This window comes from Canis lupus, chromosome 23 (assembly GCF_048164855.1).
Source record: "Canis lupus baileyi chromosome 23, mCanLup2.hap1, whole genome shotgun sequence".
Taxonomy (NCBI): Eukaryota; Metazoa; Chordata; class Mammalia; order Carnivora; family Canidae; genus Canis; species Canis lupus.
In genome coordinates, this window is record NC_132860.1 from 38,259,875 (window position 1) to 38,273,819 (window position 13,945).

The 13,945-nt window shown below is 33.6% G+C and overlaps 1 protein-coding gene across 23 annotated transcripts in view; it reads right to left on the reverse strand.

The window, feature by feature from the left end:
• PICALM (phosphatidylinositol binding clathrin assembly protein) overlaps positions 1-13,945 on the reverse strand; it is a 102,429-nt gene that overhangs the window by 41,596 nt on the left and 46,888 nt on the right. For all 23 annotated transcript variants that reach the window (XM_072794909.1, XM_072794908.1, XM_072794919.1 and 20 more), the window contains exons 5-9: positions 11,333-11,426; positions 8,773-8,884; positions 6,199-6,305; positions 3,977-4,018; positions 1,691-1,776 (exon numbers count right to left, since the gene is read on the reverse strand). In XM_072794909.1, the coding sequence (XP_072651010.1) occupies positions 1,691-1,776; positions 3,977-4,018; positions 6,199-6,305; positions 8,773-8,884; positions 11,333-11,426 (441 nt within the window). The remainder of the gene's footprint in view (positions 1-1,690; positions 1,777-3,976; positions 4,019-6,198; positions 6,306-8,772; positions 8,885-11,332; positions 11,427-13,945) is intronic.

Genomic DNA, 13,945 nt, shown 5'->3' on the forward strand with positions numbered 1-13,945 from the left:
TTAGACTTTGGAAAGGGTTCACAATAATGGTAAGGGACACTGCTTCTTCCAAGTCCCAAGGGAGGGAACCAATCCGATTAGAAAAGACCTCATGTGTTCCTAAAAAATCCCTACTGGATAAAATGTATTGAGTTTCTCACAGTAAATTACTCTGCTAATTTACAGCCTAGGTTTTGGCAGTTACTACTACAGGAACATTAAAACATGAGAACTAGTAATAATTAATATGTCTAGGTATGGTTCCCTTATAAAAACACCCAAAGACGTGTTGTTCCCAGAGGAACATGGGTTCCTTCAAAGGAAGATCAAGTTTATTTCAGTCATTAGTCCACCTGACATACCTCCTTTCTATCTGCTACCCTTTTGCCGAACTAGAATTTCCTTTTCAAACACATCACACATATGCACAATGCATCATCTCACTGGCAGATTGACAGCAAATCACCTCCTTTCCCTTATACATCAAAACCTTATCCATTAAATTCCCAAATGTCGATTCTAAGCAACATAAACACATGCTATAAAGAGTTCTAACCGGAAGAACTACTCAGTGACCTTTATTCATTTTCCTTTTATCATATACCAAACATCATTAATTTCTACCGTAAGTATAAAAGTGGCAAAACTGTTCAAATTTTATGTAAAATCAATTTTATAAACATACAACTCAGAAGACAAAGGAAGAGTAATATAGTTGTGATAGAAATGCAAGAAACCCAGTAAATTTTATGAGAATTGAAGTTATTATTGTGAAGTTATTAAACCAATGTACCTGAACTACTTGGCTATATTTTTCATTACTTTCTCAAATAAGCCGTATAATTTGGCTTATGCTTCTAAAAACCTAATAATTTGGCTTATGCTTCTAAAAACCTACTAGAAAGTTCAAAGAACAAATTTGGAATTAAAAATTACTAAAATCCAGTAATAACATTTCCTTTAAAAATTACTTAAATTTTGTTGCCACAAAAAAAAATTCTGAAACAATCAAAAAGTCTAAAGAAAAGTTAGGTTCTCAAAAAAAAAAGTTAAGTTCTCATTATAAATATTTTACACAAAAATTTTTTCATACTGTTAAAATAGAGAAAATCTTCATAAAAACCATGAGAATTACTCAAGTCACCACCCAACACAAAACTCATGTTCCAAAGTCAATATGAGATGAGCTAGGTTAACTGGTTTTTAGTCTTGCAGATGAGCTCAAAGCCAAGCAGACTGATTAAAATACATCAATAATTAACCCATGTGAATTGGATTTTGAAAAAGATGATGAAATTTGATGTCAGACATTGTAGGTTTGAGTCTCAGAATTACTACTGTCTACATGTCACTAGGCTATAGTGAGGGTCAATCAGTTTGTAAAAAGGTATAAGAGAGGATGTGAATTAATGCATTACCACCTTTAAAAGAAATACTGACACTATGAACACAATTGCAAACCAAGGAGTCAGTGTTATTATTTTAAGAGATGCTGACATCTATTGGAAGACCAGAAACTATTCCAAGAACTTATATGTATTAACCCCATTTAATCCTTGGCAGCAACTTTATGAGGCAGATGCTATTAAGCCCATTCTATAAATGATTAAATCAAGATAAGGGGAAGTTAAATAACTTGGAATTAAAGCTGGATTCAACAACTCTCTCAGAAACATCACTCCTGCTCTTTGCCCCACAAAGAATAATGTACCTGCTTGCAGCTGTAGAATCTTTGATTTTCTTTCCTTCCAAGGAAGCTAAATGTTGTTCCAAAGCATCAAGAAGACTGCTGGGGGCCTAAAATTGTACAAACAGTTAAGATTTTCACAATAATTAGATAACTCGTCAAAAAAATACTGTCATCTAACATATGAGAGTAACAAAAATAGGTATATTCCTTATGAACTAATCAACAGTGGAGTTTTAGCTACCAAAGAATAACAGTATTTTTATTACATAAGCATCACCTAGTAAGGGGCATTAATAAACATAAAAAAATATATAAAAATTGAGACTACATGGGTGATGGGGTAACTGGGTGGCAGAAACTAAGGAGGACACTTGACGGATGAGCACTGAGTGTTGTACTGTATGTTGGCAAACTGAATTTAAATTAAAAATTTAATTTAAAAAAACTGACACTAGAGAAACATGAAATATTAAGAGGCTCCTGCAAGTAATTTTTTAAATATTTAACTTATTGGAATTTTAAATAAAAACATACTCCTAAAAGCTAGACATATATTGTTGGGCACGTTCCTGGCAATTAATAAATATTTGCTGAGTAACTGAAAGTATGCAAACATTATTTCTGAATAGTGATAATTAAAACTACAGACCAGCATCAAGAGAATGCAAATGAGATATAATTTCTTACCCACTAGAATTGCTAAAGTTAAATAGACTAGCAACATCAAACATTGATGAGGATATGAACAAATGGAATTCATACAATGCTGGTCAAAATTCATCCACCTTGAAAAAGGATCTGAATTTTCAGATCCTTGAAAAAGGATCTAAATTTTCTTTTTATGAAGTTAAAAATATATCTGGTTTAACTATCCAATTCCATTCTGAATTATTTACCAAGAGACATAAAAACCTATCTCTACAAGAAAAGACTTGTTTAAGAATGTTTTAAGCAGCTTTACTTACAATAGTAAGAAACTACAAATAATCCCAAAGTCTAACATATGGGAATGGATAAACAAAACTGTAGTGAAGTCGCAAAATGGAATACTATTTAACAATAAAGGATGAATTAACAATACATTCAATAGATGGACAGAGCTCAAAACACAATTAAATTATTAATTAATAATTAATTATATTAATTAAAGAAGCCAGATTTAAAAAAATACTTGCATGACTTATAATATAGATATTACATTCACGATCTGATAAAATTATGCCATTAGAAATCAAAACAGTGATTTATGGAGAGGACTAGGGAGTGACCAGAAGGGGACCTGAGAATTGGCATGATGGAACTGATCTATATACTGAATGGTGTGCTGATTAACACAAATGTTTACAGTTACCAAATTCTATTGAAATAGATATTTAGCTCAGTTTTGTTTTAAAAAACAAAGACTGGACTGTGAAGGCTGTATATCAAATCTTATCTAATTACTTTCAAAAGACAACCATTTCAGGGAGCTGAAAAGGAACTGTCACTATCTTTGAGTGAAGCAAATGCATCAGTGGCATTTACTTGCCCCATGTTATCTACAGGATTTGAAATAAAGAGTTATTGGATTATAGGAATCTAAATCTCTCTACCAATTAGGACTTAAACAATTTCCTTCATTTTGTATTTTCTCTCTATATACAAGACCTTAGTATAAGAAAGATACATAAAAACCAATGAAAACCAGAAATATTAGATTATAACATTAACTTCTATGTTGAACTGAGAACACATGGGCACTACTCCCTAATCTCAACAAAATGCCTAAGACTTCCAAGAGCTCTTGTCAGAGATGATGAGGAGAATGTTGTTGAAGTGATTAACATTTAAAAATGTATTGTGGCACAAAGGCACCTTGCTAGCTACCTTGTATGTAATTACTGAGTCTATGAGGAAGACACTAATATTATATATTCATTTTATAAATGAACAACCTGAGAGTGAAAATTTAATAATTTGCCCAAGATCACATATCTGATATATATCAGGAGCCAACATAGTGTCTAATGTATATCTGACCTGAAAGTCTAGATATTTAACTACCATGAATTAAAATTGGGCTTTCAACTGGAGAGACTAAAGGAAAGAAACTAAAGGAATGCTCTAGTAGTGGCTAGCTCTACCAACCTAAGAGATGAAGAGATCATAATGTTAGAAAAGTCAGCAATATATCATGTTAAAATCTGTCAAGAAAAATTACTGATCTTGACAGTAGAAGCTGGGTATTATTCATCTTTGTACCCTTCACACCTAGCAATACAGTGAAAGATAGCAGCCAGTGAATTGATAGAATAGCAATATGCTTACCTGTGAAAGGTCTGGTATATCACCTCTGTCAATTCCAACTTGCTGTAAGAAGCAGCAGCATTGTATTTAATGAACAAAATTATAATAAAGCATTATAAATAAAATTTAGAAAATGAAACTTATGGCTAGTACTCTGAATAATATTCTAGATATCTTTAAAAGGAGAAGAATATTTAATCTCCAGAGGTATCATTCAGTATTTCCAAGGGCTGTTCTTTAATGGCTCTAAAAGTCATAAAAGGAAAAGAACTAGAGTTAGGAAATTCAATAAGAACTATTAAGTTACCATCTTTACATCTTCTAAGCACCTTTTTAAGCTACCTTGTTACAATCTGAAAAATTCATCACTTTTATGTTTTACAAAAACACTATGGCAAGAAAAAGAAAGGCTGACCACGAACAAGTTCTCTGAGGCATTAAAAGAAGTTAAGGAACAAACCTGATGACAATCACTTTGTCTTTCTCCATAAAGAATGCTTTTCCTGGCAATCACCACAGATAACAATTTTTAAAACCTATGTTACACAAGTAGGCCAAGTTTTATACAAACACCAAATGATCTCCAACCAAGATATATCTATCAACACAAGACAATTCCAGCACACTCTCATGATGTTCAGGCACTAGGCAAAATGATAAAAACCATTCTTACTTTTTTTAGCACCCAAATTAAAAAAATATTTCCCCTCACTGTAGCTATGTTTCACTTCCTTTTCTTTTAAGATTTTATTTATTTATCCATGAAAGACACACAGAGAGGCAGAGACACAGGCACAGGGAGAAGCAGATTCCTCACAGGGAGCCCAATTGCGGGACCTGATCCCTAGCTCCTGGGATCACGACCTAAGCCAAAGGCAGATGCTCAATCACTGAGCTACCCAGGTGCCATGCTATGTTTCATTTTCTATCTATTCTTATTCTCTCTTCCTTTTCTCAATCTCTCAAGGGCCAGTCCCAGAATGGTATCAGAAAATTTGATATAACAATTCATGCTAAGATCTTAATAGCTAATCACTAAGTGATACATGAGTCCCCTCCAAACACATTTGAAAGGTTACTTGTGCCTTTAATCCAAGGACTAAGGTCTCATAATGAAATTGCAAGCCCAAAAACAGTCTCATGAAATAATATTTTATTTCTCACATCATATGAAGCAGAGGTCTATTTCATTTCAGACTAGAAGAACTGGAGGTAAATAAAGGCTTAAAACTTAAGCCAGGAACTATTAAATGTAAAGAACATAAGCTAAGGTGAAAAGTCAACAAATTAAGACATTTAAACAATTTACTGGAAACATAGTATAAACACTACCTTCTGGTTTTAGTATATGACTGATGCAAAAGAAACGGGGGGGGGGGGGGCGGGCATTGATTTCTCCTTGAGAGATACTTTAAATCCAATATAAACTCCAGTAGACTTCATAAAATAGCTAACGTAAAGTTATTTTCTTCAAAGTTCTCACCATCCTGTTAGAATGAAATATCACTATGGTAATAGAGCTACAATCACCAACTTGCTGGCCAAATTAACTACTTTGATATAATTGATCAATTACAGCCTAGTCAGAATTATCCTAGCTAGACATCTCTACTGGTGATGAGTAGAGGGGAGAGAAAGGGAAAACAAAGAAAAACACTTTTGAGAGTTGCCTCTGTGGAAGCAAGATAATGTCTGCAAGCATTACCAAAACGTAAGTGCCTTCTATGACAATGTCAGAAAATCATTTTTTAAACAGATTTATAAAATTATCCTATAACCTACATTCATGGTTTTCATAATCAATGATAATAAATACACTAAATACACCTCTGTAGGGAAACAAAGCATGGTGAACCATGTGACTGTAGTTGCAAGTCTCACTGGAGGAAAAAGATAAGTACTCACTGAATATTCTCTACCACATAAAAGGATAAATATGCTAAAATATATAGCTAACGCCAAACATAAAAATCTCTGCCACCATTATATGCCACCTACCCGATTTTATAGAGAAATAAACTATTTAAAAATAGATTACCTTTCAATATTCAATATTGAATTAAATATACAGGACATATCTTATTCAATATCACATCATACTCATACCATAACAAAGAATTCAATACAACATGGATATATATGTCTGAATATATACTTCATTATATTTACGACGTTTCTTTCATTTGGATGATGCTATATTTCTTTAACAAGTTAGAAGACAAATCTACTTAAAGGCAGCTTACTTCTGCAACTTTGAGAAACTCTGAGATTCTTGTCATCCTAGTCAGGAACTTCTTATAGATGTCAAGACCTTCTTTGCACTGGTTCTTTTTCATATCAAAATATTTTTCTGCCAAAGTAAATGTAAAAATACTTTTATTCACATCAAAACAGAACACTCAAAAGGGAAAAGGTTTAAATAACAGCTCCAAAGAAATCACATAGAGGTGTCTCAGAGAACACACTCACCCTACAGGAAAAATATCAGTGTTCAAATAGCTTAAGACATTTAAAGCAAATTAAAACAGAAATGCTATTATATTAAAATAGAAAAATTATTTGACTACATTCATATTACTAGTTTGTTCTATATTTCTTCCCCCATCAATTCCCTAAGTATAATTTGCATTTTGTTAACATATACTTCTCTCCATTTAAAACAGCAGTAACTTCTACTTCCGGATATTCTTACTAATAATATATTAACAAAGATGGCAACTTTAACATGTCCAAATGTCACTTGGAAAGCTCACTTAAACTTACATAAATAGCAATAAAGAGCTTTATTTATACTAATCATAGGGTATTAAGACTGACTTCGAAAACTGTGTAGAAAACCTTCTTTTACTTGTGCAAAAAATAAGCCAAATTTCCCTATTTTCACACATTAAAGCATTCCTAATAAGCCTATTAAATGGGGAGACAAGGGAGAACAAGCACACTGGAGTGAACACATTTGATATCTGATACTTGACACTTAGGCACCCTTTCCAGACTATTATTTGTCTATTATATCTAAGTCCCACAGGAAAAAAATGATCATTTCTAGGCAAAATTAACTGCATTTTATAAATAATAAATACATACAATTTTAAAATGCCTCAAAAATAAAGGGCATCCTAAAAACTAAATATTTAATGAATTTAAAACAATTATCAATTTTAAAATTAGGCTTAGAAAAAAATCTATTTTATAATTAAAATTCTTCATGGCGTAAATTGCGAGGAAGTAAGATTCTTCTGGGAGAGAAAAAACTCCAACTTAATTTTAAAGGATTTTTATATTTCTTTCACTTTTTTTTTTTTCAAGATTTTTATTTATTTGATAGGCGGAGGGGGAAGAGAAAAGTGAGCACAAGCAGGGGGAGTGTCAGGGAGAGGGAGAAACAGGCTGTAGGAGCCTGATGCGGAACTCAATTCCAGCACCCTGGGATCATGACCTGAGCTGAAAGCAGATGCTTAATTAACTAACTGAGCCACCCGGGTGCCCAGAATTTTTTTTTTTTTTATGATTTTATTTATTCATGAGAGACACAGAGAGGCTGAGACATAGGAAGAGAGAGATGTAGGCTCCCTGTGGGGAGCCTGATTGTGGGACTTGATCACAGGACCCTGGGATCACAACCTGAGCCAAAGGTAGATGCTCTGGCAGCCCAGGAGGCTCAGCGGTTTAGCGCCACCTTCAGCCCAGGGCGTGATCCTGGAGACCCGGGATCAAGTTCCGCGTCAGGTTCCCTGCATGGAGCCTGCTTCTCCCTTTGCCTGTATCTCTGCCTCTCTCTCTCTCTCTCTCTGTGTCTCTCATGAATAAATAAAATCTTAAAAAAAAAAAAAAAGGTAGATGCTCAACCACTGAGACACCCAGGAGCCCATATTTTTTTTTCCATATTTCTAAAAATAATAAAACTGATAAGGAAAAAAACACAGATATATCTAAAAACAAACTTCATCTAAGGGTGCCTGGATGGCTCATTCGGTTGAGCAGCAGGGTCTTGGCTTCAGCCCAGGTCATGAACTCAGGGCCCTGGGATAGAGCCCAGCATAGGGCTTCCTATTCAGTGGGCAGTCAGCTTGGGGATTCTTTCTCTCTCTCCTTCGTCCTTGGCCCCTCCTCCCGCTTATATGCTCGTTCTCTCCAAAATGAATGAGTAAATCTTTAAAAAAAAATTAAAAACACAAAGTTCATTCAGCTGAACAGTTTAGTTATAAAAAATATGTATTTAATTACTTAACATAGATAACCAGGTATAAAAATTTCTTCTCCAAATAAATTATTATAATTTATTGAAATATAATATCAATGAATATCCCAATAAGTGGTTACATAGCTCTAAGTAACAAGTCAGACAATATTATTTATCCATAGGACACAAGATAAAAAAATAAAATGTGGGATGTCTGGGTGGCTCAGCAATTAAGCATCTGCCTTCAGCTCAGGGAGTGATCCTGGAGTCCCAGGATCGAGTCCCACATCAGGTTCCCTGTATGGAGCCTGCTTCTCCCTCTGCCTATGTCTCTGCCTTTCTCTCTGTGTGTCTCTCATGAATGAATGAATGAATGAATGAATGAATGAATAAAATGTTATTGAACTACAGCAATACTGGGGCGCCTGGGTGGCTCAGTCAGTTATGCATCTACCTTCCACTCAGGTCATGATTCCAGGGTCCTAGAATCAAGCTCCACATCCGGCTCCCTGTGCAGAGGGGAGTCTGCTTCTCCCTGTCCTTCTGCCCTCCCCCTGGCCTGTGCTCACTCGCTTGCTCTCTCTCAAAGAAACATTAAAAAAAAAATAAACAAATAAACTATAGCAATATTTACCCAAGAGGTTAATAATTCCTTCATTATATGCTGCAAACAGTCTAATGGCATCTTTGAACAGGAGCATGAAGGCAGCATTTATTACCCCATTTGTAAGTTCATTACTATTAACCTGGGGAAAAATTAGAAAAAAAAAAAAAAGATGAGCTAATCTTATGTTTTAAATGACAATGACTTCCCTCAAATGAAAATACAGTAATTCAAATATTTAGGTGTATTAGAGAAAAAGATATTTATTCCTTGCAACCAGAGTTACATCCATATAGTATTAAAAAATCTGAAGAGTTTAGATTTATGTAAAAGGCACAAGCAAACAAAAATTCTGTAACATTCAATTTAACTCAGAAATAGTTCACAAAGAACAGAAATATCCTTTAACTTCTGAGATTCCTAGGCAATCACCTTAGCACAAAGCTAAGCTAGGTAGAAGAAACGTATTTTTTTTAAATACACCTTTTCCCAATATTATAAACAAACTCACCTTCAAAATGGTTATGGTAATATTTCTATTTCATATGATTACAGGAGAACTGATGATATAGTATAATTATAAATAGCACAGTACCTTACACATAAAGAATATTACTGAATTATGCTATAACAAAAAAAAACAGCACCTATCAAGAATATAAGAAATACCTTTAGTTTTATCTCAAGAAATGAATCAAAAGGATGAGCCAATTAACTTGTTTTTAGGTATAGAAAAAGATAAGCACAAAACTGAATGGTAAATATCAAAACTGGTAAATATTTGCAAAATATCTAACAAGGCTGATTTCCATTGTAGGGAATCCCAATAGTAAACTAAATGACAGACAATTCACAAAATAAATACTTATGATTAATAACATGTTGAAAAGACTTCACTTATCAGGAAAATTAACATATAATAAATTATTGAACTATCCTTTCTAGAGTACTAGACTAGTAGGTACAGAATAATCAAAACCAAGCTATTATTCAATGCCAAAAGGAGGAAGAAAAACAGGCACCATTTGACAAGTGACTGGGCTTAATCCTTTTGTAATGTAAGCAGGCAATATTTACTAAAAATTTAAATGTCTGATCCACCAAATTATTTTTCTAGGCATTAACTTTATAGAATTAGGTTTACAAATGTGTATATAAACATTAACACACAAATAGCATTTAGTATATCCCCCTTCTGTTTTTTTCCTCATTCATTTTCTGAATTTAAAAAATCAGAAAAACTCTAAATCTGTCAATTGGAAGATCAGGTAAATTGTTACATGTAATTAAGGACAATAAAGACACAGAAAAAACACACACACAGTTTTATAAAAGTATTCATAACATATTAGGTGAAAAAGTTTCATGGTTGGACCCTCTCTCTAATAATAACCAAAATAAAGCTCAGTAGCTACATCAGTCCCCTATGTTTTCCACACTAGGCATCAGCAAACATTTTTTGTAAAGGACTTGAATGTAAGTATTTCAGATTTTGCAAGCCATATGGTCTCTGTCACAACTACTCAACTCCGTTATTACATGGGAAAAGCATCCATTGACAATATGTAAACCAATGAGACTGGCTATATTCTAAAAATATTACCACAGAAATTGAATTGAAATTTCATATAATTTTCACCTGTCAAAAATATTCCTTTTTTAAAATTGTTTTCAACCATTTAAAAATGTAAAAATCATTCTTAGCTCACAAGCCATATAAAAACAGGCGGCAGAGACCATAGTTTAATAACCTGTTCTAGTCTATGAAGCATCTATAGAATTCATTTACTGAATGATTGCTGAACATGCATTCTATGTGCCACACACTCGTGACAATGGAGACACAGCAGAGAAAAAGCAAACCTGGTCCCTGTCCTCAAGTAATTTAAAGACTACCAGTTAATAGTATAAGTTAAAGAAAAAATCTATTTGAGCATGAAATTGTCACAATTTTATTACTAACTTGCTCTAATAAACTCTAAAAAATAAAATAGCTAAAAATAGATGCTCCCCAAAAGAACAGACTTGAAAATGCTATAATACCTAACATATTACAAATGACAAAGTTAGCAATTAGGTTTAAATAATGGCCATTAAAACAAAAATTCCAGGGAACACAATGCTCTTCAGCAATACACACACACACACACACACATATGTGTGTTTTATATATATATATAAAGCAGGGTGTACAAGTGTACTTGAACTTCCCTGTATCTGTTAATAACTGACATGCTTTGAGTCCTACAATGCAGACAGAAGTGTAATATTAAATTGGCTATTCATGAAGAAAATCTGTATACATTTTTAAAACCAAAAACCATTATCAAAGAAAGCAGATTTTCAGATCTACCCCCTTATAATTCTAGAGCTCCAGAAACACTAGCAAAGAAATGAGAGAAAATCTAAAAAAAAGAATCATAAAAATACCAAGTAATCTGATTGGGGAATCACATTTATAGAAAATTCTGAGCCAAACAGAATATTAACATGAAAAAATTAGAGTTTATGAAAACTTGAGAATAAAGACTGACCAATTATATTTTTTAAATATTAAATTTTTATAAAAGCATTTGTATAATCAACTTACATTAAAATCAAGAAGGGCATCCATTTGATTTTGAATAATTGGTACAGTTTTTAGGAGTTTTTCTGTGTTCATTGTTCTCATAACACCATCAGCCCTGTTTTTTTAAAAAAAGAAATAATTGTTATTATATCTACATTTTAAGCTCTCATCTGGTTCTCTATTTAAAGAGAACAAGCTGCTATGAAACATCACATTTTTGTCATTACTGAACCTGACACCTCAAGCAAAAGTCATACAGAAAAGACAAAAACAGGAAACGCTTTATATCCAACATCAAGGAGCTAAAAAAAAAAGTGTAAAAACATGAGACATAAAAATAAAAGTGAGACTTATAGCATATTCTTCACATGAGGAAATAATCTGATCCTCATACATGTAAGGGGCAGTTCTACAGATTTTTTTTTTTTTTAATTGAAAAAAAAGAAGAAATCATTGGCCTCAAATCACTAAACAGGATATGATGGCGGCTGAACTCAAGCCATGTCAGCACTGCTTTATTTAAAGTATTTTATTTAATGACTCAAACAGCAATGACTTGTAAGCCATTAAAATATGTGATACTTAAAAGACATGTTTTTAAATAAAATATTGTTAAAATTTCCAAAAAGAATATTGCCTTAGATATTTCTAAAGATACAAGAAATAAATTAGCAGTATCAAAATAAACCAGGATTTTACAAAAGTGGTACCAAAAACACTAGGTAAGAGGTACACAATGAACATCAGGCTCCATATTAAGGGTTTGATGTATGTTTTTCAAATCCTCACAAAAAATCATATAGATACTTTTCCCATTTTATAGATGATGAAGTTCTAGGTTCATTGAGATTATATATGACTGTCTATGGTCAGAGAACTAATAGGTGGTAGGGCCATTATGTAAACCCAGGTGTATTAGACTCCAAAACAGTGTTGTTCATAACCTTTTGTTGTAATCACTTCCAACAGGTGTAGATTTTCTCTACCTACACTTAATTATAAATAGCCACTCTACCCTGGGCTACTACCCCTTCAATCACAACTCCAGATGCCAGAAAAACAACTAAGCTACGAAAATCAACAATACTGATTTTGCAAGACAAAAATGAGTTTAAAGAACACACACTGGGCTGCTTTAGGTAGACAACTATTACCATCTTTAGTTCAATAACTCTCTCCAGTAAGAAGTATTAACCCATGGACAACAGTTTCCCCACACATCCTATTCCACTGGCTGCTGCAGTTTGGCATGAGGACACCACTTCCTTTCTACCATCATTTTTTTATTCTCATACACCTCACTCTCATTTTATCAGTCATCATTAGTCTTTTATTTCTCCTTCCTCTCCTTGCTGAAATCATTTCTGACCTGCTGGTCCTTTCCTCTTTATCAGTTTTTTCTGGCTGAATCCTGACTCAGTTTTTCTTGGTTAATTTCAACACCTTCATGGTGTTGAAACATCTTGATCTCAAAGTCCCTGACTAGAGTCCCTATTCCTATGGTCAAATCATGACCTTATTGCCAGGACCCAGAAACCACATTATTCCTACCTACCCCCCAACCACCAGTAAGAGAAATAGATAAAATTTAGACACTTTATCCTATGACAATAACCCTTTAACCTCCCAGTTGCTTTGGTCAAGTATCCCCATCACAAAAACTATTTGACTTCATCATAAACTTCATTGTATCAACCCCACCACTACTCTTCTCATTGACCCTTTTCATTTTTACTTCCTTCATCTAGCTTAGAATTCCACATTATCATTATTGTAATCACTGCCTTGCAAATACTCTCAACTCTCTTGCAGTAACTTGGCAATTTCACAATCCTGGCTAAGCAGTTAAGTGCTGGTAAAGAAAACCACACAACAGAGCAAGCTAGTAAAACTCTAAAATTTCATTATCATCAACCCCAAATGAGGATTTGTCATTGCCAGCAATCTTCTTAGCCTTCTCCAGTGAATTCCTCTAAGTACTTTCAAACCTAATTCTCTCATCTGTCCTTCCTTGCCTCCCTACACCCAACACACAAACTCTCAGCTCCTAACTCCCAAATATTTCATTCAGAAATAGAAAATGACAAAGAGAGGTTGTCTGGTCATCTCACCAACAAAGCTACATCTATCTGGGCTGGTCCTATTCAATGGAGGAAATCTATCTCTTTCTGTGAAATATAAATACTAGTCACAAAGGTCGTGTGGATCCTACTCTGTAATAATCCTTTAGTTGTCCTCTTTTTCTCTAACACAGAACTGTCCAATAGGAGTATCTGCAATAGTGGAAATGTTCAATATATGCACCATTCAATATGGTCACCACTAGCCACATGGGGCTATTGAGTATCCAAAATATGGCTGATGAAACTGAAGAAATGAATTTTGTATTTTACTTCACTTTAATCTATTTAAATTTAACTAGCAACATATGGTTAATAGCTACTGTATTGGACAGTGCAGCTCATTAATCTCTTCTTTTATACTACACCATTCCCACAAACATGTTGGCAAATGCACTATGATCTTTAAACATACACAATCCACTAAAGCATATTCCCATTCAGCTACCATTTGTCTTTCAGAGCCAAGCATACTTCTCAAAAAGTTCCACACTCACTTTTCATTCACTATTCA